The sequence below is a fragment of the Chlorocebus sabaeus genome, chromosome 10, assembly GCF_047675955.1.
Source record: "Chlorocebus sabaeus isolate Y175 chromosome 10, mChlSab1.0.hap1, whole genome shotgun sequence".
NCBI classification, from domain to species: domain Eukaryota; kingdom Metazoa; phylum Chordata; class Mammalia; order Primates; family Cercopithecidae; genus Chlorocebus; species Chlorocebus sabaeus.
The window spans coordinates 106,279,562-106,303,169 of record NC_132913.1 but is presented as its reverse complement, the minus strand read 5'-3'; the positions used below and the strand labels follow the sequence as shown (position 1 = coordinate 106,303,169).

The 23,608-nt window shown below is 42.8% G+C and overlaps 1 protein-coding gene across 1 annotated transcript in view; it reads right to left on the bottom strand.

Moving 5' to 3' along the window:
• CYP27A1 (cytochrome P450 family 27 subfamily A member 1) overlaps positions 1-23,608 on the bottom strand; it is a 35,586-nt gene that overhangs the window by 834 nt on the left and 11,144 nt on the right. The window contains exons 2-7 of the mRNA XM_007966314.3: positions 4,973-5,163; positions 2,042-2,241; positions 1,714-1,911; positions 1,367-1,539; positions 274-440; positions 3-81 (exon numbers count right to left, since the gene is read on the bottom strand). Of these exons, the coding sequence (XP_007964505.1) occupies positions 3-81; positions 274-440; positions 1,367-1,539; positions 1,714-1,911; positions 2,042-2,241; positions 4,973-5,163 (1,008 nt within the window). The remainder of the gene's footprint in view (positions 1-2; positions 82-273; positions 441-1,366; positions 1,540-1,713; positions 1,912-2,041; positions 2,242-4,972; positions 5,164-23,608) is intronic.

Below are 23,608 nucleotides of genomic sequence, written 5' to 3'. Positions count from 1 at the left end.
ACATTCTTAGGGAAGAGGAAGCCATCAACTTCAATTTCCTTTTCTATGATCCGGGAATTTGTGGGGACCACAGGGTAGAGGCTGCAGGGAAAAGAATATCTAGGGTCTGCTCTGGATTCATGAGGGTAAAAAGTGCCCCACTCCTTCTCCCCTACCTCTCCCATCTCATCCTTGTCACTAGCCCCAGCCCACCTGTCTTCACTTCTGATTTCCTCCTCTGATTCCCTCCCCACACATAGATCCTGTGCCCCCCAGAACAGCATCCTGTCCTACCGCAGAGTCTCCTTAAGCACAGCTTTGAGCAGCGGCAAGTGGGCAAAGTCTTTGTGCTGGGGCACCTGCCCGGCTGGCACCACACCCACCACTTCCTCGTGCAAGGCCTCCTGGATCTCAGGGTCCTTTGAGAGGTGGTACAGGGCCCATGTCAGCGTGTTGGATGTCTAGGAGATAGAGTGGGAGATGAGGTGAGGGCGATTTCTAGGAAAGAGGCCAGTAATGGGAGGGTGTATGAGTGGGTGTGTGCAAAATATGGGAGAAATGAATTTGCCACAAGCCTAGCAGGAAAAAACATGAAGGTTCACGGCAGCCTCCATGCTAAACATGAATTCACAGTGGGATGAGGGCCAATATGATAGAGAATCGCACCTTCACTGGAGGAGGGGATGGCAACACAGAGAAACCCAACAGGACAAAAGCATTGGAAATATGAACTATAAAGAAAGAAGGTACTGGCCGGACATGGTGGTTTATGCCTGTAATCCTAGCACTTTGAGAAGCCAAGGAGAGCAGATAACTTAAGGTCAGGAGTTTGAGACCAGCCGGACCAGGTGAAATCCTGTCTCTACTAAAATTTAAAAAAAGAAAGAAAAAAATGAGCTGGGCATGATGGTGCACGCCTGTAATCCCAGCTACTTGGGAGGCTGAGGCAGGAGAATTGCTTGAGCCCAGGAGGCAGAGGTTGCAGTCAGCTGAGATCAAGCCACTGCACTCAAGCCTGGGCAACAGAGTGAGACTCTGTCCCAAAAAAAAAAAGAAAAAGAAAGAAAGTGTTTGTGAATGAGCTCTTCCAATTCTCCATTCAAATCGCAGCAAGACAGTTGGATAGATGTGAGATGAACTTCCCAGCTGTCAGAGTGAGAAGACTCCAGGAGGTGATGGAATCCATCTTAAAAAAGGACCATCCCCTGTCCACCCATCTCAGCTAAGCTGAACGAGCCCTCTATTTTCCTTCTAGTGCTGCATCCATGGTATAGAAAAAGAAGCAGGTCCTTGGAGGGATGAAGGCTGGGATCAGGTGAAGGATAATGGGGAAATGGTTCAGGATGGGAGCCAGGGGCCCCTGGTCTCACTCTCCCCCTTCACGCACCGTGTCCACTCCAGCCATGAGCAGTTCAGGCAGGCTGCCCATGGCCTCCCGAGGACTGAGCTGTCCACTGGCCAGCAAGAAGTGCAGGTAGCCAGACACCTGGACACCATCTGGCCCCTCTGCCTGCAGTTGGGCCTCCATATCCTCGAGTTTCTCATCAATCAGCTTCTTCCCTGTGACAGCAACAGAGAAGAGGAGAGGACAAAGCCAAAAGTCATGATCTCCAAGGACCAAGAGCCACTCCAACAACTGGTAGCATGAGGGAAAAGGCCTGGGAGAGACCGCTGACGCACAGACCTGGAGTCACCCCCATCTCTCTTCCCTGGGCCCCATCCGGGAGTCCTCACCAAAGGAAAAGATGGCATTCCAACCATCCAGGTATCGCTTCCAGAAAGGCAGCACGGGGCGAGTCCACTTGGGGAGGAAGGTGGCATAGAGTGAGTTCTGGAACATTAACCCGATGGATCTGACAAAGGTCACGGTGTCCTCGGGGATGGATCGCTGCAGGCAGCCAATGCGTTTCTCGAACAGGATGTAGCAAATAGCTGAGTAGTGCACAGAGGCCATCACAGGAGGCAGAACCAGGACATATGGAATCCAGCAGCCCTTGAGGAGCAGGAGCACAACCTCCCCCTGACCCATTCCCTTCCCCAGCGCCTCGCCCAGCAAGGGTACCTTCCAAGGCAAAGTAGTAGAAGAGTTGAGCCGTGTCTGACACCTGGTTCCCCGAAGCGCTCTCTGCCCGCAGCTGGTCCAGTCGAGTCATAAAATCATCAATCACCTCATTGAAAGCATCCGTATAGAGCGCTGCCTCCGCTGGCTTCAGCAACCGCTGGTTCAGAGCCTGGCGCAGCTGGTACCAGTGGTGTCCTTCCCTGCAGGGATGCAGAGGAACAGCACAAACATAAGCCTCTATAGGGGTTCAATTAAGGGAGATCTTCTCACCCTAAAGTCCACCCCCCGCCACCCAGAGTCAAAGGAAATCCCATACTCCTAGAATTTAGAATTATAGAATCACCAAAATCTCAAGTGACAGAATCTTAGAATCCCCAAACCAGAATCTCGCTACAGTAGAGTGGAGTGGGTATGGTGGGCATCTAGAACCAGACTGTCCAGGGTCAAATCACAGGTCTGACCATTCCTGGCACAGGGACCCTAGGTAGATAACTCCTGTGTGCCTCATTTCCCTTTCTATAAAATGGGGATAGTAAGAGTGCCTAAGCCGGCTGCGGTGGCTCATGCCTGTAATCCCAGCACTTTGGGAGGCTGAGGCGGGCAAATCACCTGAGGTCGGGAGTTCGAGACCAGCCTGACCAACATGGAGAAACCCTGTCTTTACTAAAGGTACAAAATTAGCCGGGCGTGGTGGTGGGCGTCTGTAATCCCAGCTACTAGAGAGGCTGAGGCAGGAGAATCGCTTGAACCTGGGAGGCGGAGGTTGCGGTGAGCCAAGATCGTGCCATTGCACTCCAGCCTGGGCAACACGAGCGAAACTCCATCTCAAAAAAAAAAAAAAAAAAAAAAAAAGTACCTATCTGAGGAGGCTTATTCACATCATTCGAGTGCTTAGCTCAGTGCCTGGCACATGGTGAATGCTTAGTGAATATTGACTGATTATCTTGGAATTATACAGCTCGGGAATGTTCCATATGTCAAATAAGGGGGAGCTGAGGAGACTGAGGAATAAAGGAGGACCAGGTTAGGGTTCCTGGACTCCTCAGGCTCTGAGCCTTCATGCTCTGCTTGGCTCAGTGGGTCAGAGGGACAGGGAGGCCCACGAGGCTAAAGCTCTAGGCTCTTGCCTCAGTCATGCGGTAGATGGTCAGGCCCCCTCCCTGGTTAGGTAAGGGTGCTCACGTGGGTGGAAACATACTTTCCAAAAGCAAGCTTAATGTCCAGGGACTGCCCCCACTCCCAGCTGTTCCTCAAACCTATTTCCTTTCCTAAGCAAGCTGGGTATGAGTCCATTTTCTTAAAGGCTAGCTGTAGAGCAACAAGTACAATATGGTCCAATTTTAAGAGGAGACAAAATCCTACCTATCCACATGTATATCTGCATGCTCCTGAATAAAAAGGGGAGAATACACAGCAAACTATCAGCACTGGTTGCTAAGGAGGATCGATAGGAATGGAAGGGCAAGAGACTTCATATTTTATTATTGAAATTTCCACGGCAAGTATTACTTTTGGATTTTTAAAACCAATAAAGTTGTTTTTTGTTTTATTTTGTTTTGTTTTTTGAGACAGAGTCTTGCTCTGTCATCCACTCAGCTCACTGCAACCTCCACCTCCTGGGTTCAAGTGATTCTCCTGCCTCAGCCTCCTGAGTAGCTGGGACTACAGGTGCGTGCCACCACACTCGGCTAAATTTATATATATATATATTTTTAGTAAAGACAGGGTTTCACTGTGTTAGCCAGGATGGTCTTGATCTCCTGACCTCGTGATCTGCCCGCCTTGGCCTCCCAAAGTGCTGGGATTACAGGCGTGAGTCACCACGCCCAGTCAAGTTTATTTTTTTTAATATATATTTTTTATTTTAAAAAATTATTATTTCTTTAATGACTTTCAACACCCCACCCCAGGAGCTGCCTTTATTATGTTAGGGGAAAGTTGCAAAAAGATAAACTAAAAGTGTTGCTGAAAAAGAAATGAAAACCAGAATAGACCCATTTGTTGGGACTTCAAGTTGTTCCAAAAGTAAAACTCTGAACAGTAGGAATCAGATATACAGAACTTAAATGTGGTTGTTAAAATATCACCTGGGGGAAACAATGGTTCATAAAATGATATTTTAAAAATATATATGTTAAAACAAAAATTTTAGATCCCCAAACTTATCATGAGTTAGCAGAATAGCTTTTTTCCCCCAATCATCTGACTCAAAGATTCACAAAAGAGCTTTTAAATGCATGCGTATGATATCATCTGTTCAGGAAACTGGCTTTAGAGTAAAAAAAATGTAAATAGATTACAAAGGGCTCTACATAATGTTTAGCTCCGATTCTAAATCTGAGCTGTCATGTCATAGGTGGCCTGGCCCAGTGAAAACCTGCAACCTAAATCTTGCCCTCAGTGGCAGATGTCAAGTTAAAAAGATTTTTTTTTTTTTGAGATGGTGTCTCACTCTGTTGCCCAGGCTGGAGTGCAGTGGCATGATATCGGCTCACTGCAACCTCCACCTCCTGGGTTCAAATGATCCTTCTGCCTCAGCCTCCCAGATGCCCACCACCGCACCCGGCTAATTTTTGTGTTTTTAGTAGACAGGGTTTCGCCATGTTGGCCAAGCTGATCTTGAACTCCTGACCTCAAGTGATCTGCCTGCCTCAGCCTCCCAAAGTGCTGGGATTACAGGTGTGGTTTTTGCCATAATTTTTAACTGTGAAAACAGCAATGACTTTTGCACCAACCTAATATTTATTAGTGGAGAGTCAATGAATGGTCCCTGGGCTTCAGCACCTCCGAACAACTGCTCTCTAGACTATCAGGTTCAGAGGATGCAGGGGGGTCCTATTCTGCTGGTTATCCACCTGCCTGCCCTGTGCCCACTGTCTGTCACCCTGACCCTCTGTAGCCCCGTTCCAGTCCCTTCAGTCCCCAGCTCACGTAGTGAATGGCCCATAGGTCAGGTCGTGCTGGTCCCGGTGCTCCTTCCATAGCTCCATGTCGTTCCGTACTGGGTACTTGCCCTCTTGCCGCATCACTTGCTCCAAGAGCGGGGCACTGGCCAGGTTCACGTGCATCTGAGACCCTAAGTAGGACATCCACATTGGACCGTACTTGGCCTTGTAAAGCACCTGTGGGATTCAATCAAAACTGAATAACTGGGCCAAGTTGGGCAGGTGCTTCCAGGACAGGAGATGGGGTGAGGAAGGGTCTGATGGCTACACCAGAGCAAATGGGCTGGACAAAAAAAAAAAGTACATTGTGTATGAGGTAGGCACCAGGATGACCTGTTGTTCCAGAGGAAGAGCAGTAAAAAAAAAAATGGGCACACAAGTAACTAGAATATTAGAATATTAGAGCAATGAGTGTCTGGTGGAACTAGGGGCATTGAGGTCCTTGGAGGAAAGAAGGTTTGGAAAAATGGGATATATGGCAAACTTAAGTATGTCAAGGTATATGTTGGGGGCCAACATTTTAGGGAAACTGAGCCCTTAAGTGAGGTGTGATAGAAAGCCTCTAGCTCCTTTTTTGCATTTAAATCTACTGTAGCTTGTTGTCAATGAAATGATGAATGCTTTGTGTAATCAACAAGAGAAGAGTAGCCTGATGAGGAACAACAGGAAAAACAATAGGCTGGATAAGAAAGTCAGGGTCTAAATATGAAGTAAGTAAGCCATGTGGTATGACATTTATTTCCCATGAGTTTCCTGAGCTTCCATATGATTTTGTCTTTGAAATCTAACATGACAAAAAAAAAAAGAAGTAAAAAAAATTACTGGCCATGTTATGGAATATAACTCTCAAATATTTTATCTTAGAATTTCTAAAGCACTTGACAATTGATATCCATAGCCTCTACGAAATTGACATTGCTATGATATTCTTACAGTTGCTGAAAATGAGAGGGAAAAGAAACATGTTTCAGGGGATAAAAATTTTAAATAACCCACAAATCCTGAGATTAAATTTCCTAGGTAAGTTACACTTACAAACCGAAAGAAAATGAAACATAGTGGTTTCCTGGGCACTTCATCTTTCCTAATCTGTTACTGAAGAGATTTTAAGAGGATCAGAATCGGTTCCAGTATAGAAATTAGGCCAAAGGGCTTCTATAAAAGAGACATTACCAATTAAAGAGATGAAATCTATCATTCAAATTACAGAAGGAAACCTCACCCAACCCATAGTCCAGAAAAACTCCAACTTTACTGGGTCTTAGTATTGGTGTTAAAACCTGGATGCTCCTAGGACCAATCCAACATAATTGCCTTCAATGTATCACCCATTTACCTGGACATCACCCTGAACTGATGGCTGATTCTGCCACTTCCTGGGAGGACAGTCTTGACAAACCCCCAACATACATTTAGACCTGTTTCCCATTTCTACCTCCCAGGAACACCTGACAGTGTGTCTTAATTTTGAACAGTTGATCGTCTGTAAACTGCAGTGAATACGCCTATTTTCCTGGAAGGAAAATATACTGCTGGTAGGACTCCAAAATAACACATCTCTACTTGGAGGACGATTTGTTAATATTTACAAAAAGTACAAGCAAATTTATAAACAAAGCATAGGACATCCACATAATGAAATAATATGTAACCTTAAAAAGGGATGAAGAAATTCCTTGTGTACTAATACAGAAAGATATCCAAGATAAATTGTTATGTGAAAAAGTATATCTTTTGTCTAAGAAAGGGGGTCTAAAATAAGAATATATAGTATTTGTATTTGCTTTTATAGAAAAATACTGGATGGATACATAAGAAACTAGTTAAAGTGATTACTGGACCAGGCATCGTGGCTCACCCCTATAATCCCAGCACTTTGGGAGGCCAAGGCAGGAGGATCACTTGAGCTCAGAAGTTTGAGATCAGCCTTGGCAACATGGCAAAACCCTGTCTCTACAAGAAAAAAAAAAAAAATTTGCTGGGCATGGCAGTGTGCACCTGTGACCCCAGCTACTCGGAGGCTGAGATGGGAGAATTGCTTGAACCTGGGAAGTCGAAGTTGCATTGGGCCATGACTGTACCCACTGCACTCTAGCCTAGGTGACAGAGTAAGACTCTGTCTCTAAATAAATAAATATAAAGTGATTACTATAGGAGGGTCAGGGGAATAGCAGAGGGGGTCAGACTGCTTAATGTGTATCATGTTCTATTGTTTGAGTTTTGAACTATTATAATGTATTACCTATTCAAACTTTTAAAATCTAAAGGTACAAAAAGAAATGTTTTCTAAAACAGTAAGTCACCTGACATTGACCAGATAGTTCCAGAAGGCAGGGAAACCTTGCTGAGCCTCTGAATTCATGCAAATACTCCTGAGATTTATAAGTGCCCCAGCCATATCATTTTCCTATAAGTGAGTTTTGTTTTTTTTTCTTAAAGGTTCCTTTTAAAAAATACTTTACATACATGTCTATTTTTCTCTATTAAATTCCCTAGTAGGCTTAATTTGTTTCCAGTTTAAGACATTAACAATAATAATTGCACATGTTTCCATAGAGCTGACCATAAACCAGACACTCTTCCAAGCATTTTACTTATATTAACTCATTCAATCCTCACTACAGCTGTTTGGGGTAGGTTTAATATTACCACAATTTTTTAGGAGGCTGAGATGGGTGGATCACGAGGTCAGGAGATCGAGACCATCCTGGCTAACATGGTGAAACCCCATCTCTACTAAAAATACAAAAAAATTAGCCGGGCATGGTGGCGGGCGCCTGTAGTCCCAGCTACTCGGAGGCTGAGGCAGGAGAATGGTGTGAACGCAGGAGGCGGAGCTTGCAGTGAGCTGAGATTGCGCCACTGCATTCCAGCCTGGGGGACTCCATCTCAAAAAATATATATATATATGTATATACACACACACACATATATACACACACACATATATACACACACGTATATAATACACATATATACACACACATATAATATATACACATATATATACACACACATATATATATAACCACAATTTTGCAGATGAGGAAACTGAGGCCCAAAGAAGTTGCTCAAGGTCACTTTATCATTAAGTAGCAGAGTCAGGATTTAAACTCCAAACACCTGGCTGGAGGCCATGCTCTGAACCACTTACTCCATGGATCCCTGAGAAAACAACTATGTCCTATGAACTGGAAACAAACATAGGCCCTTGAAAAGTGTGTACTATTTTAAAACCACAATACTATGCAATAACAATCCGGGATTCCTCAACTGTGGCACTGTTAATACTCGGAGTGGATAATTCTATGTTGTGGCTGACAGTCGTGTGCGTTGCCGGGTGCCTAGCAGTATTCCTGGCCTCTCCCCACGAGTACCGCATACCCTCTGAGTTGTGGCTACCACAGATGTCTTTAGACATTTCCAAAATGTCCCCTGGGGGACAAAATCACCACAGATTGAGAACTACTGCAATGAATCCAGCGTCTTAATATGTCTCTTAATTCTTTAATTTTAGAAGACCTGTTTAAAACAAATATATACCATTTTGAAGAAATATTTATCTAAAGTTTGATTTCTTATCCTTCTGTTAAGTTCAAGTAAACTTACATATAACATTTTAATAAAAATCTGAACAGCAGTTATCTCAATGGTGGTAAACAGTGCTTTACAAATTAACTTACTTTCTTCTCTATACTGTGATTTGTTTTTCAAATTTTTTGCCACGTTCTTGGAATCAGAGGGGAAAAAGTTACGTTTTAAAAGTAGATAAATAACACCAGCTTCTTTCCTGGAATCCAAAGCCTCTGAGACCACTTCCTGGCCCTCAGTATGGAGGTTTCTGGGACATTTCTCCTTTTAGCTAAGCCGTGCCTTCTTCCTTCATGCTTCTCAGTTAGTTTACTTAGTGGAACTTAACAAGGATCTACTTATGTAAGAAGTTATTTTAGAAAGACAGCAGGATACTTGCTGAGAGATACATGCTGTGTCTGTGATCCTACCATTAGATCGTAACCTGAGCCAGTTGGAAAGTCCCAGCATTCTCAGATGGGTCCAGTTGGGAGGCTCAGATGGGTCTAAGAGCCACTTTGCAGAACAAAGATCATCTTTCAGGATGAATGGGAGGGTTAGCCCCCACCTGATGAAACTCCAAAGCGGGAGAATGTTGAATTCATTCAACATTCATTTATGAATCTCATGTCCTGTTCCTCCTATACTGTTCAAGGAGCTAGGGATACAGCAGTAAGCACAGCATAAAAGACCATTCTTAAAGAGTTTTTATCCTAGTGCATGGGCCAGACAGTTGAGAATTTAATTACATATGTCCCTAAATTGTTTTCTAATTATTTTGTGGATGTCTTTCTTGTCTCTTCAACTAAATTGAAAATCCTCAAAGGCAGAAACCATGTCATACTTCTTTATGACATCCCAAATTGTTGGACACACTGCTAAGCACATTAATAAGACACTCAGTACATACTTAACAGTTGTCAATGAATCCAGCAGAAAGAAACATGTTGCAGACAATGCAAAGAACATGAGAGAGACAGAGACAGACATAGAAAGTGGGTGGGGAAGAGGATACGTAGGAAACTGGTTAACAGTAGCTCCTCTGGAGTTTTAAGAACCTGTAAGAACAATCTGAAAGGAAATTAAGAAAATAATTCCATTTACAGTAACCTCTGTTATGGACTGAATGTCTGCATTCCTCTCAAATTCTTATGTTGAAACCCTAAACCCTATGTTACTATATTTGTTGATGGGCCCTCCAAGAAAGTAATTAAGGTTAAATGGGGTCATAAGGGTGGGGCCCTGATCTGATAGAACTAGTGTCCTTATAATAAGAGACACCAAAGAGCTTGCCCTCTAGGGCACAGGGAGAAGGCAGCCAACTACAAGCCAGGAAGACAGCCCTCATTGGAAACCAACCACTGGCACCCTGATCTCTGACTTCTAGCCTACAGAACTGTGAGAAAATAAATTTGTTGTTTAAGCCATCCGGTCTGTAGCATTTTGCTATGACAGCCCAAACACACTAATAGATAGTATCCAAGAGATAAAATACCTAGGAATACGTTTAACCAAGGAGGTGAAACAGTCAAACACTGAAAACTACTAGACACTGCTGAAGGAAATTAAAGACCCAAATAAATGGAAAGTTATCCATGTTCATGGATTAGGAGACTTAATATTGTTAAAATGGCAGTACTCCCCAAGGCAAACTACAAATTCAATACATTCCCTATCAAAATTCCATGGCCTTTTTGCAGAAAAGGAAAACCTGATCCTAAAATTAATATGGAACTGCAAGGGGCCCTAAATAGCCAAAACAATAATAAAAAAGAAAACAATGTTGGAACATTCTCATTTTCTGATTTCAAAGCTTACTACAAAGCTACAGTAATCAAAACAGTATGTTACTGGCATAAGTGTAGACATATAGACCAATGGAATACAACTGAGAATTCAGAAATACACTGAAACATCTACAGTCAACTGATTTTTGACAAGGGTGCACAGACCATTCAATGGGGAAAGAAAGTCTCTTCAACAAATGGTACTGGGACCACTGGATAACTAAATGCAAAAGAACGAAGCTGGATCCCTACCTCACTCCATATAAAAAAGTTAACTCAAAATGGATCAACAATCTAAAGAGAAGAACTAAAACTATAAAACTTTTTGAATAAAATATAAGAGTAAGTCTTCATGACCCTGGATATGGCAATGAATTCTTAGATTTGATAACAAAGCCATGAGCAATTTAAAAAAAAATAGATAAATAGTACTTCATAAAAATTAAAAACTGTTGGCTGGGTGTGGTGGCTCATGCCTGTAATCCCAGCACTTTGGGAGACCAAGGTGGGCAGATTACCTGAGGTCTGGATTTCAAGACTAGCCTGGCCAACATGGTGAAACCCCCTCTCTACTAAAAATACAAAAATTAGCCAGGTGTGGTGGCACATGCTTGTAGTCCCAGCTACTTGGGAGGCTGAGGCAGGAGAATCACTTAAACCCGGGAGGCAGAGGCTGCAGTGAGCTGAGATTGTGCCACTGCACTCCAGCCTGGGCAACAAAGTAAAACTCCCACCTCAAAAAAGAAAAAAAATGGTGGGGCATGGTGGCTCACGCCTATAATCCCAGCACTTTGGGAGGTGAAAGTGGACGGATCACGAGGTCAAGAGATCGAGAACATCCTGGCCAATATGATGAAATCCCATCTCTACTAAAAATACAAAAATTAGCTGGGTGTGCTGGCACGTGCCTGTAGTCCCAGCTGCCTGGGAGGCTGAAGCAGGAGAATCACTTGAACCTCAGAGGCAGAGGTTGCAGTGCCAAGATCGCACTACTGCAACTCCAGCCTGGCAACAGAGTGAGACTCGGTCTCAAAAAGAAAAAAAATTTAAAACTTTTATGCATCGAAGGACGTTATCAAGAATGTGAAAAGACAATTTACAGAATGAGAGAAAAGATTTGCAAATCATGTATCTGACAAGGGTTTAATATCCAGAGTATACAAAGAACTGTTACAACCCAACAACAAAAAGACAACTTCAGTTTAAAGATAAGCAAAGAAGCGTGGTGAGGCGTGGTGGCTCACACCCATAATACCAGCACTTTGGGAGGCCAAGGTGGGCAGATCACTGAGTCCAGGAGTTTGAGACCAACAATTCAAGACCAGCCTGGCCAATATGGCAAAACCCTGTCTCTACTAAAAATACAAAAATTAGCCAGGCGTGATGGCGCACACTTGTAGTCCCAGCTACTTGGGAGGCTGCGGCATGAGAATCACTTTAACCTAAGAGGTTGCAGTGAGCCGAGATCATACCACTGCACTCCAGCATGGGTGACAGAATGAGACTCTGCCTCAAAATAAATAAATAAATAAAATAAGCAAAGAACTTGAATAGACATTTCTCCAACGAAGATATACAAATGGCCTATAAGCACATGAAAAATTGTTCAACATCGTTTGTCATTAAGGAAATGCAAACCAAAGCCACGGTTAACCACTAGAATGGCTTAAAAAGAGAGAAAAAAAGAAAGTAACAGTATCAGTTCCTAGATCCTAGATGAGGGAGCAGAGGCTGGTTTATTCTCATTTATTTGCTCTCTGAAGAAAACATCGGCAGTCTCTCTTTTCTACAGGAAACAGTATTATTTTTCTCCCAGCAACAAACTGGTAGTAAGCAGCCTTCTGGAAGAGTAAACAGAAATGTGAGGGCTTCCTTACCTTTGACAAGCTGCTAGAACAACGTTCCAAAAAGCAGAAGAAACTCATGCATCCTGAGAATCAAAGCTCTTTGAATGAGCAAGAAATAGTAAAGACCTTATAGGAAGTAAACAATTAATTAGCAGATAGAAAAAGCATTTGGTAACAATGCAAGTAGTTCTGTTTCTTCACATCTTAGCCTAGTCTTTTTGGTGTTGTTGTTCTTTTTAATTCTCAGCAAGGCAAGTTACTTCTACGGAAGGGTGCACCCCTTACAGATGGAGCAATGGTGAGCGCACACTTGGACAAGGGAGGGGAAGGGGTTCTTATCCCTGACTCACGTGGTCCCTGCTGCTGTGTCGTTCCCCTATTGACTAGGGCTAGGCTGCACAGGCTAAACTAATTCCTGTTGATCTTAGCCTAGTCTTAAATAAGAGGAAACAAATAAGTGAACAAATGTCATTAAAGCAACTGGTTGATTTTTGGGGGAGAAAATATAGTGAGAACCCACATCCGTGGTCATTGCTGGCCTAAAAAGTGCCTTAAGCAGGAATTAGAAAAAAAAAAAAAAAAAAAAAAAAGGCCTGCTCGGGCAGATGCAGCTGCAGCCCTGGCTACAGCCCAGGGACTGGCAAGCCAAGTGCAGGCTCCATTCCTGCTCCTTATGTGACCCCTTGGTCAGGAACCTGCCTTGTGGACCTCACACCATACACAGAAACTAATCCCAGGTGGGATAAAGATTTTAAAAGAAACTACAAAAAGACAAGAAGAAAATATGTGTGAATATACAATTCAAAAACTTTTTAGAAAAATAGACATAAAAACAAAAATATGGAATTTACAAAAAAAGAAATATAAATAGTAAATCTATTCAGAAAATAGGTTCAATCTCACAAATAAGAACATGCAGAATATATATCACGAAGACATACCATTTTCAACTATATTTGCAGAGACTGTTTTTGCAAATATCATAGTTGAAAATGGTATGTCTTCATGATATATATTCTGCATGTACTTATTTGCAAAAATAAATTGGTTTTGGTTTTGTTTTTTGAGATGGAGTCTCACTCTGTTGCCCATGCTGGAATGCAGTGGCACCAATTCAGCTCACTGCAACCTCTACTTCCCAGGTTCAAGTGATTCTCCTGCCTCAGACTCCCTAGTAGCTGGGATTACAGGCATGCGGCACCATGCCTGGCTAATTTTTTTGTATTTTAGTAGAGACTGGGTTCCACCATGTTGGCCAGGCTGGTCTCGAACTCCTGACCTCAAGTGACCCACTCACCTCAGCCTCTCAAAGTACTGAGATTACAAGCAACGTGAGCCACCGTATGTGGCTATGTTTTTGTTTTTTGGAATGGCCTTTGTCATGCAAAAGTATTCCCTTTGCAACTTTTCTGGAGGACAATTTGGCAGGTGCTACATATCAAAGATCTGAACAAATCCTTTATCACAATGGTTCCATTTTAGGAGTTTTGTTCTAAGAAAATAATTGAGAAGGTACACAAACATTTAGTGCTAGATATATTAATGTTAATCAAAGCTTTAAACATGAAAAATCTAAACGTATAACAACAGGGTTCAGTAAATTCTTATGTAATCATCCAACGAAATGCTTTGAAGTCATTAAAAATTGTTATATAAGTGTGTTTATTGAAAAAGATATTCATATTTATTTTTCTGTAAAATGGCAAGTTACAAAAGAGAGCATATGGTACGCTTTTATTTTAAAAAACATATATATGTAGATGACATATGGGGAAAACAGACAATGCCTGTCTGCTTATAACAAGATCGTGGGTGTATCTATGTATTCATCTCACAAACGCTTATTAAGAACCTATGGGTATAAGGCATCGTGCTATGCCATAGGTGTTGGGATTATGGAAGATTTGGATTTCTTCTTTTTGTTTCTTTAATTTTCTCATTTCTCTAAAATATGCATATATTACTTCTGTAAGTTATTTCAATTCTAAATGGCATTTGCTATTAAATGTGGTATGTAGCCACAAAATTAGCATGTAATTGTAATTCATATTTATGTGATTTTTTTAAAGATAATTTTTATAGGAAAAGAAAGTGCTTGTCTCATGGTCATGTGTTTTTATTTATTTATTTTTATTTTTTTGTGAGCCATCACACCTGGCCAACTTGGAATGTCTTATCTTTATTTCTTCTTTTTTTATTAAAAAGAAATTTTTTTGAGATGGAGTCTCACTCTGTCACCCACGCTGGAGTGCAGTGGTATGATCTCAGCTCACTGCAACCTCCACTTCCCAGGTTCAAGTGATTCTCCTGCCTCAACCTCCCAAGTAGCTGCGGTTACAGGCGCCCACCATCATGCCCAGCTCTACTATTTTTATCAGAGACCGGGTTTCAGGATATTGGTCAGGCTGTCTCAAACTCCTGACCTCAGGTGATCTGCCCGCCTCAGCCTCCCAAAGTGCTGGGATTACAGGTGTGAGCCACCGTGCCAGGCTGGTCTTATGTTTTTATCTCAACTCAGTCATCCCCAGCTGGCAGTACCAGTTGAGGGGTCAGGGACTGCTTGGCTACAGATTTTGTTCTAGTTTAGCTCAGCACTACCAGGCTGCGTGACTTTGCCATAGCACCCTTAAGATCTTCCACGTATCCATATACACAAAGGCTTGGACTCAGCCTTCCCTGAGCCTTGAAGACTTATTACCCTGTGATCCTCCTGGAACACTGAAGAATGGGAGGCCCCTCCCACTCCTCACTGGCCTCCCCATCTCCCTCGGAGGCGTCCCAAGACAGCTTCTTATCACCTCTCAGGTTCTGAGATACGGACTTTCTGCCTTGTCCTCTCTCAGAAAAGAGTTGCAGAATGTAAAACCCCTTGGCTGCGGTCTAGCAGGGGTTTCTCAGCAATGGGGGTACCCCACAACTTGCATTACAGTCATATGTCTCCTTGTGTTTTGCAAAGATCTTACCCCCGTCAAGATGAACAGGACTAGGGCAGAAACCCAAGTCCCTCCTTCTCTAAGGAGGACCAGAGGATTTATGCATTGGTCAAGGTGTGCTGGGGACTTGATGGCAAACACAGTTGTCGAACCTGTTCAGCCTTTTTTGACACTGGGCACAAGTCATTGGGGCACCGAGAAATACCCATGGGTATGGTCTAACAATTGCTTTAACTGGATTTGGAAGAAACTCTCAGATTGGACAGTGGACTGATGTAATTTTGTGGATATATGTAAAAGGATTCTCCAGAAACAAAAAGAAACAATAGGATGTATGTATATAGAGAGAGATTTATTTTACAGAATTGGCTCACGTGATCATAGAGGTTGGTGTAAAGTTAGCTGAGAGAAAGGAAAAATAGACCCAAAGTCAGGCAAGCAAGTTTTTATTAACCTGCCAGCTGCTCCCTTAACAGTCAGAAAGGAAGCAGCCCCAAGCTTACAGAATGAGGGGTTTATATTGGGAAGGGGACTTTGAGGGTGTTCTTTGGTATGGCCGCATCCCGAGGTTATTTGCTGGTTAATTTTGCCACATATCACCTTGTGACGTTTATGGTAGCAGCTAGATAAACAGGAACTTACAGGAGGGTGTAGGTAAAGTTTGTTTATGCTTCCCACAACCTCACCCCTTGTAGTCTGGATGGTTTGTAATTGGGGTTTGCTTATCACAGCAAGGTCTGATAAGTGAAGTCTGCTGGCTTCACAGCGGCGCCTAGATAAGGGCTTAGAAACACAAAGAGACTTGGGGGAAGGGTGGGCAGCACGGAAAAGAGTTGCAGAGCATTAGCGGGAGGGGTGGGGAGCACCAACAAGCTTTTGGGGGCAGTTTGTCCCTAACAGTGGGCAAGTATAAAATCTGCCGCACAGGCTGGCAGGCTGGAAATTCCAACAGGGGTCAATATTACAATGTTGAATCTGAAGGTGGTCTGGAGGCAGATTCATTCCCCTTCTGGGGACTTCAGTCTTTTCGCACAAGGCCTTCCACTGCTTGAACAAGGCCTACCTACATCACGGAGGGCAATCTGCTTTACTCAAATTTGCTTTACTGCCAATTTCATGGGGTTTGTTTGTTTGTTTGTTTGTTTGTTGAGATCGAGTCTCACTCTGTCACCCAGGCTGGACTGCAGGGGCACAATCTCAGCTCACTACAATTTCTGCCTCCTAGGTTCAAGCAATTCTCATCTCTCAGCCTCCCAAATATCTGGGATTACAGGCATATGCCACCACACCCAGCTAATTTTTGTGTTTTTAGTAGAGACAGGGTTTCACCACGTTGCCCAGGCTGGTCTTGAACTCCTAGGCTCAAGTGATCCACCTGCCTCAGCCTCCCAAAGCGCTGGGATTACAGGCAGAAGTCACCATGCCCGGCCCTGCCAATTTAATGTTAATGTTACCTTCACAGCAACATCTAGGCTGGTGCTTGACCAAACAACTGAGTATCATAGTAAGGGAGGAGAGCACCCCTTATATCATCTTATGCCCAATTTCTGCCTCCAAAGAAAGAAGAAGTAAAAACTAAAAGGCAGAAATGAAACCCACAGGCAGACAGCGCGGCGCCACACCCTGGGCCTGGTAGTTAAAGATCGACCCCTGACCTAATTGGTTCTGTGATCTATATAGATTACAGACATTGTATAGGAATGCACTGTGAAAATCCCCATCTTGTTTTGTTCCAATCTAATTACCGGTGCATGCAGCCCCCAGTCACGTACCCCCTGCTTGCTCAATCAATTATGACCCTCTCATATGCACCCCCTTAGAGTTGTGAGCCCTTAAAAGGGACAGGAATTGCTCACTCAGGGAGCTTGGCTCTTGAGACAGAAGTCTTGCCGATGCCCCTGGCTGAATAAACCCCTTCCTTCTTTAACTCCGTGTCTGAGGAGTTTTGTTTGTGGCTCGTCCTGCTACAATAGCCTAGCTAAATTGACATAAAATTAACTATCACAAGCTGGGTGCAGTGGCTCACACCTGTAATCCCAGCACTTTGAGAGGCTGAGGCAGAAGGATCGCTTGAGCCTAGGAGTTCGAGACAAGCCTGGGCGACATAGTGAGACCCCTGTTCCTACAAAATAATTTTAAAATTCGCTAGGTATGGTGGCGCACACCTGTAGTCCTAGCTTCTTGGGAGGCTGAGGCTTGCTTCTAAGCCTCCTTTCCCTTAGACTTCTGAGGGTAGAGGAAATTGTGCCCACCTTTCCATGGCCTTTTCCTTCTTTTTTTGGGACAGACCAGCAAGGGGTGGCTCCCAGCCGCCCTCCCCTCCCGGTCCCTGCCTGCTGGGGCTGGGACACATGACCCAAGGGCCTTGCATGGCCGGCTGATTATTGGTAAAAAGCACATATCATCAAAATATACATAGGTGAACTAAATTATGCAGGTTAGGTACTAGGCTTGCTAAGTGTTTTAAGGTTCTAAACTGCCTTTTGAGTTTTGAGGACTATTTGACTTGCCTGCTTCACAATTGGTAAGGCCTGGGGACATACCGAATTAACTACGCCCTTAATTATGCTGGAAGGAGTCAGACCTTGGCTACACGTAGCACACAATTAAAACAATTTACCAGGTTTTACATTAAAGTTAAAATTGCTAGGAGTTACCATTATAACATGTAATTGAAAACACTGAAAATAGATTTATATGCGAGGTGTGTAAGAACAATAAAATGTATTTTTAACAAAAGATTACAAGAAGGCTGGGCATGGTAACCCATGCCTGTAATCCCAGCACTTTGGGAGGCCAAGGCAGGCAGATCACCTGAGGTCAGGAGCTCGAGACCAGCCTAGCCAACATGGTGAAACCCCATCTCTACTAGAAATACAAAAAAATCAGCCAGGCATGGTGGTGCACGCCTGTAATTCCAGCTACTCGGGAGGCTGAGGCATGAGAATTGCTTGAACCTGGGAGGCAGAGGTTACAGTGAGCCAAGATACACCACTGCACTCCAGCCTGGGTGACAGAGCAAGACTCTGTCTCAAAAAAAAAAAAAAAAAAAAAAAAAAATTATAACAAGGCATGAAAACGTAAATTCTTGCCCAGGGTTAAAAGATTGTTTTAAATTAGATAAGATAAAGCTAAAAATTCAAACAAGTAGTGGAAGGATTATAAAAATTAATCTTGCAAAATTCTGTGTGTGAATATATTGACTAAATTCCAAAGGGTATTATATGCTTTTTCTGTAAATTGAGCATTGAAATAAAAGCACAAGGTACTCCTAAGGCACTAATCTGCTCTTTAGCAAAATTTGTGAAGGGTTATAAAAGGTTTTTTGTTTTTAAGATTCTGAGTCATCATTTTGGGAAAATAAATAATTTATGATAATCTGGAATTCCATTTCATAACATCAGGTGTTCTAAACCTCTAACATATTTAACAGCCTTCCCAATATCAAACTTCAGTTTCAAAATTGTCTTTCCTGATGCATGGCTTTTTGGATGATTCAGAGGGTCTCTGGAAAAGGTAAACAGGATAATTTGTCACGTTTAGTTACATGAGATTGCCAAAATGGTGTTCGATCTTCTTTAGGTTATATCTTGGTGAATAATGCTGATATATGTTCCAAAATTGTATGGGATCTCTAAAATTCTGATGTCTGAGTACATGCTATCAATCATAATTAAGGCCAGGCACAATGGCTCATGCCTGTAATCCCTGCACTTTGGGAGGCAAGGCAGGTGGGTCACCTGAGATTAGGAGTTCAAAACCTGCCTGGCCAACATGGTGAAACCCCATCTCTACTGAAAATACAAAACATTAGCCAGGCGTGGTGGCGGGTGCCTGTAATCCCAGCTACTCGGGAGGCCGAGGCAGGAGAATTGCTTGAACCTGGCAGGCAGAGGGAGATTGCAGTGGGCTGAGATCATGCCATTGCACTCCAGCCTGGGCAACAAGAGCAAAACTCTGTCTCAAAAAAAAATTATAATTAAGGTTGTTAAGATATTGTAAACCAGAGATAACCAAACTTCTTTGTCAATTGTGTTTCTAACTGTAACTACCCTGGGAATTTTGTTAGTCACAGACAATTGTTGTCTTGTTTTAATCCTTTTCAAAAGATGGTTTATAGTAAGCTATAGAACTTTGACAGGTGCTCTCAAATGCAGGTTTCTGATAACTTTGGTTATTGTAACATTGGAATAAAGGAAGAGCTGAAACGTTCACAAATATCAAGCAAAAAAAGAACTAACTGAAACAGAACTCAGGAAACTGAAACAGGTTTTTTTGACTTTTGCTTGTAATATTGCTGATCCTTGTTTTGTTTTTCAGAGTCAAGGAAACATATTTTGAACTATTTACAGCCTCAATAATTGAGTAAGCTATAAGCCTGTAAACAAAATTTGGAGCATATTTGTTTCTCTCTGCCAGGTTCCTCTAGAATTTGGAAACTATCTGTGAGTACTCTTTTTTTTCTTTTTTTCTTTTTTTTTTTTTTTTGAGACAGAGTCTTGCTCTGTCGCCCAGGCTGGAGTACAGTGGCGTGATCTCGGCTCACTACAACCTTCACCTCCCGGGTTCAAGCGATTCTCCTGCCTCAGCTTCCCGAGTAGCTGGAACTCCAGGTGTGCACCACCACACCTGGCTAATTTTTGTATTTTTAGTAGAGACGGGGTTTCACCATGTTGGCCAGGCTAGTCTCAAACTCCTGACCTTAGGTGATTCATCCACCTTAGCCATCCGAAGTGCTGGGATTACAGGCGTGAGCCACCGCACCCAGCAGAGTATTCTTAATTTATGACAATATAGTTGTTTGCATCAGTGCAATAAGAATCCATTTTTCTTTTGCAATAGGACACAATTGGAGAAACTGTTGTTTTACCAAGGCTTTGACTGGAAAAGTATGCTTCCCTTTAAGGAGTCAAGCTCGACTTACCAAGTCAATAAAAGCCCCTTGGGGAAAAGAAACTGGCCTTATACCCTCATCTACACAGTCCCTGTACAGGGTTCCTGACCTGTGGTCAGTAAAGAATGTCACTCTCTAACAGGCCCAGGAGCTCTGAGTTTATCTTGGGATCTTAAAGGAGAGGGTCACCCAACTCACAGGTATTTGAGGACACAAACCCATGGCTGGGCTCAGCTTTAAAAGGTCTTATCTGAGCTTCCTTGTGGAACAGAGGAAGCCATCAGAGCCAATCTAAAAGGCCTATGTAGAAATAATTATTCTTGCTGTACTTTATGCAAATAATCAGGTCAAGTATAAGACTAACATCTACTTTGCAAACAACTCAGTCCTATTATGATTTATTTTAACAAAAATGAGGACTGGAGAGAGAGAAATTATGTTTCAAAACTTATCATACATTTGTAATTAAATTCTAAACTCATTCGTTGTTCTTAAGTTTTTGCCTACATTTTTGACTAACCCTGCCTGCTCCTGTGAACCAACCAGCAATATTTGGCTGCAGCTCAGAAAGAAAAAGGGGATGGATAATGTAAAAATCTGGGTCAATATTCTAGTTCTGAGCAATTATCCTCCAAATCCCACCAGGTGATGGGAATAAGCAGGATGCCCGTCACTCGGAGGTTTCCTTTTTGGGAAAGTAAGACCAAGGGAGCTAACCAAAACTAAGCACCATGCACCCAAGTCTTAGCAAGCATAACTATAGCCACCAGTAATCTGAGTGTCACAAGACATTCTTTCCTCTCCCTTGTTGGAGGAGGACTCAGTTCCACAGTTTCACCTTAGCATTTGGCTTATGATAAGGAGTCCATGCAATACCCCCTGAGACACAATTTTATCCCAAACTCAATTCCAAGCTTCAGGTCAAAGCCCTAGGAAAGAAAACTGGATCTAAGGGATCCAGAGGGAGATGATAACAGAGGTTAAAGGGCACAGCACAGGTGAGCATGACTAATTCCTGCTGATTAGGCCAAGCCTCTCATTTCATAGATAAAGGTCATGCTAGTATCTGTGGCATAAATGAGGTCTAGGGAACTCCAAGGCTACTGACACTAGTGGGAATAGAGACATAGGTGAGAATGGATAATTCCTATTCTCTAGGCACTCCCTGCTTCATGGGTGCAGGCCGCTTTGACACCCATGGGTGGCACCCTGTCACAGTTGTTGGGATTCGGGGATGCAAGGATGGAAGAGGGAAAGAGAATGCTCTTCCTTCTCTCCTTTATGCACCCCAGATATTTGGTAGGAAGAGAAGGGAACCAGGGACGCCTGCTCCTCTCTTTCTAGATGAGTAGCCATTCATCTTCAGTCTGTACCCTCTCAAGTGCTGCATCCTGAACCTCTGGGACCCCTTTGAAAAAGCGCCTTCTTTTTTCTTTTCTCCTCCTCTCTCCTCTCTTCACTGACAGGTAATTGTGGCTCTGTACTATACAGGACACTCCCCTCAGATGCATCCTCCAAACTGGGAAAAGTTAATTTCCCAAACCTTAAACTGACTGGTTCAGGATTGGGCTCAGGGGAAGGGAACCCAGAAGCCCAACATGCTGGCAAAAGGGTAAATAAAGTTTTTTTTAACCAGTCAGCATTTTAGCCTCCCTCTCCCTGGGCAAACTGGTAAAAGGCCTTGGGATTTTTGAGCTGAACTTACCCACCCTTTTCTCATTTTGATACATGTTTTCGAAAAACCTGGTTTGTCTCTTCTCATCTTCAGGCCATCAAACTCCAAATGGTCATGCAACCAGAGCCTCGGACAGTGGCCCGTTTTGCCAGGGACCCTTAGGCCTCTGAGGGAGATATAACTGCCGTTTTCCCAAAACAGTGCCCCCTGTCAGCAGGAAGCAGTTAAGATCAATCTTCACCCTTATCCCAATCCTTATTCTAATGGCAGTTAGAGGTACTTCTTTAGAGTGGGGAATGAGACAGCCAAGTAAAAAGAGGTCCCCGGAGAAACTCCGACTAGTCTACGCACGGGGCTGGAGCCTCGGGAGGTTCACGCTGTTTGCAGGGGGAGGAGACTGTCCTCTCCTGTTCTAGGGTGGTAACCTGGGGATTCAGTCTGTGAGATGGGGGCCTGTTAACAGGCACCTCTCTAGCTTTGCTGAATTTTTTTCCTTTTCACCCAATAAATTCCATTTTTCTCACCCTTCTATATGTCCGTGAGCCTAATCTTTCCTTTAGGGTTGTGTGGCAAGGGCCCCATTTTTAATTGAACTAAGGGAAAAGTCCTACAACAGCCTGGCCAACATGGCAAAACCCTGTCTCTACTAAAATACAAAAAATTAGCCAGGCATGGTGGCACACACCTATAATCCCGGCTACTTGGGAGTCTGAGGCATGAGAATTGCTTGAACCCAGGAGGCGGAGGTTGCAGTGGGCTGAGATCGTGCAACTGCACTCCAGCCTGGGTAACAAAGTGAGAATTTGTCTCCAAAAAAAGAGAAAGAAAGAAACTTGGGGAAAATGTAAAACAAAAGGTTTATGGAAATCTTGTGTGATTTAAAAGATGATAAATTTGATAAATGTATTTATGAAGTTTTATTAAAATTAGTTTTAATATGATAACATACTAATACAAAAGTAAAATTTATTTTTCTTTTTTGAATAAAATTTTCTGTGGTGTTAATAAGACAGTAAAATAGTTTTGTTCACTTTTTACATAAACTGCAAAAAGTAAAAACAGAGAGAAAAGAAGAGACAGATTCTGTCTCATGCTGTCTTTTTTGATTGTTTGGAAAATGAGTCTCCTTTATCAAAGAGTACAGGTTTTTTGTTTTTAAGAATCTTTCAGGCCAGGTGGGATGGTTCCTGCCTCTAATCCCAGCACTTTGGTAGGCCAAGCTGGGTGAATCACCTGAGGTCAGGAGTTCAAGACCAGCCTGGCCAACATGATGAAACCCCGTCTTTACTAAAAATACAAAAGTTAGCTGGGCATGGTAGTGCCCGCCTGTAGTCCCAGCTACGCAGGAGGCTGAGGCAGGAGAATCACTTGAACCCAGAAGGCGGAGGTTGCAGTGAGCCAAGATCGTGCCATCACACTCCAGCCTGGGTGACAGAGTGAGACTCTGTCTCAAAAAACAAACAAACAAACAAACAAAAAGAATCTTTAAACTATCACTTTGGTTAAATGAATGACTATTGTTTTGTGGTGACCTATTTTGGTCAAGTGTTTTAAATCTTTGACATATTTGACAGGCTTCCCAAAAATCAGATTTCAGCTTCAAAATTAAGTCATTTTTGACTTTTAACTTTGGGATGTTACAGAGGTTCCCTGAAGCCTCCAAAAGAGAGGTAAACAGAATTATTTGACATGCTAAGTTACATGGGAAGCATTGTCAAATTAGAAATAATGTTTAATCTTCTTCAGGTTATATTTTAATGAATGTTATTAATATATGTTCCAAAATTGTATGAGATTTCTAAAATTGTAATATGTATGTTATAGTATTGTAGGCCACAGAAATAACCAAATTTCCTTGTCAATTGTGTCATTAACTATGACTATTTGAAGTCATTTCCCCAGTTAATTGCTTAATT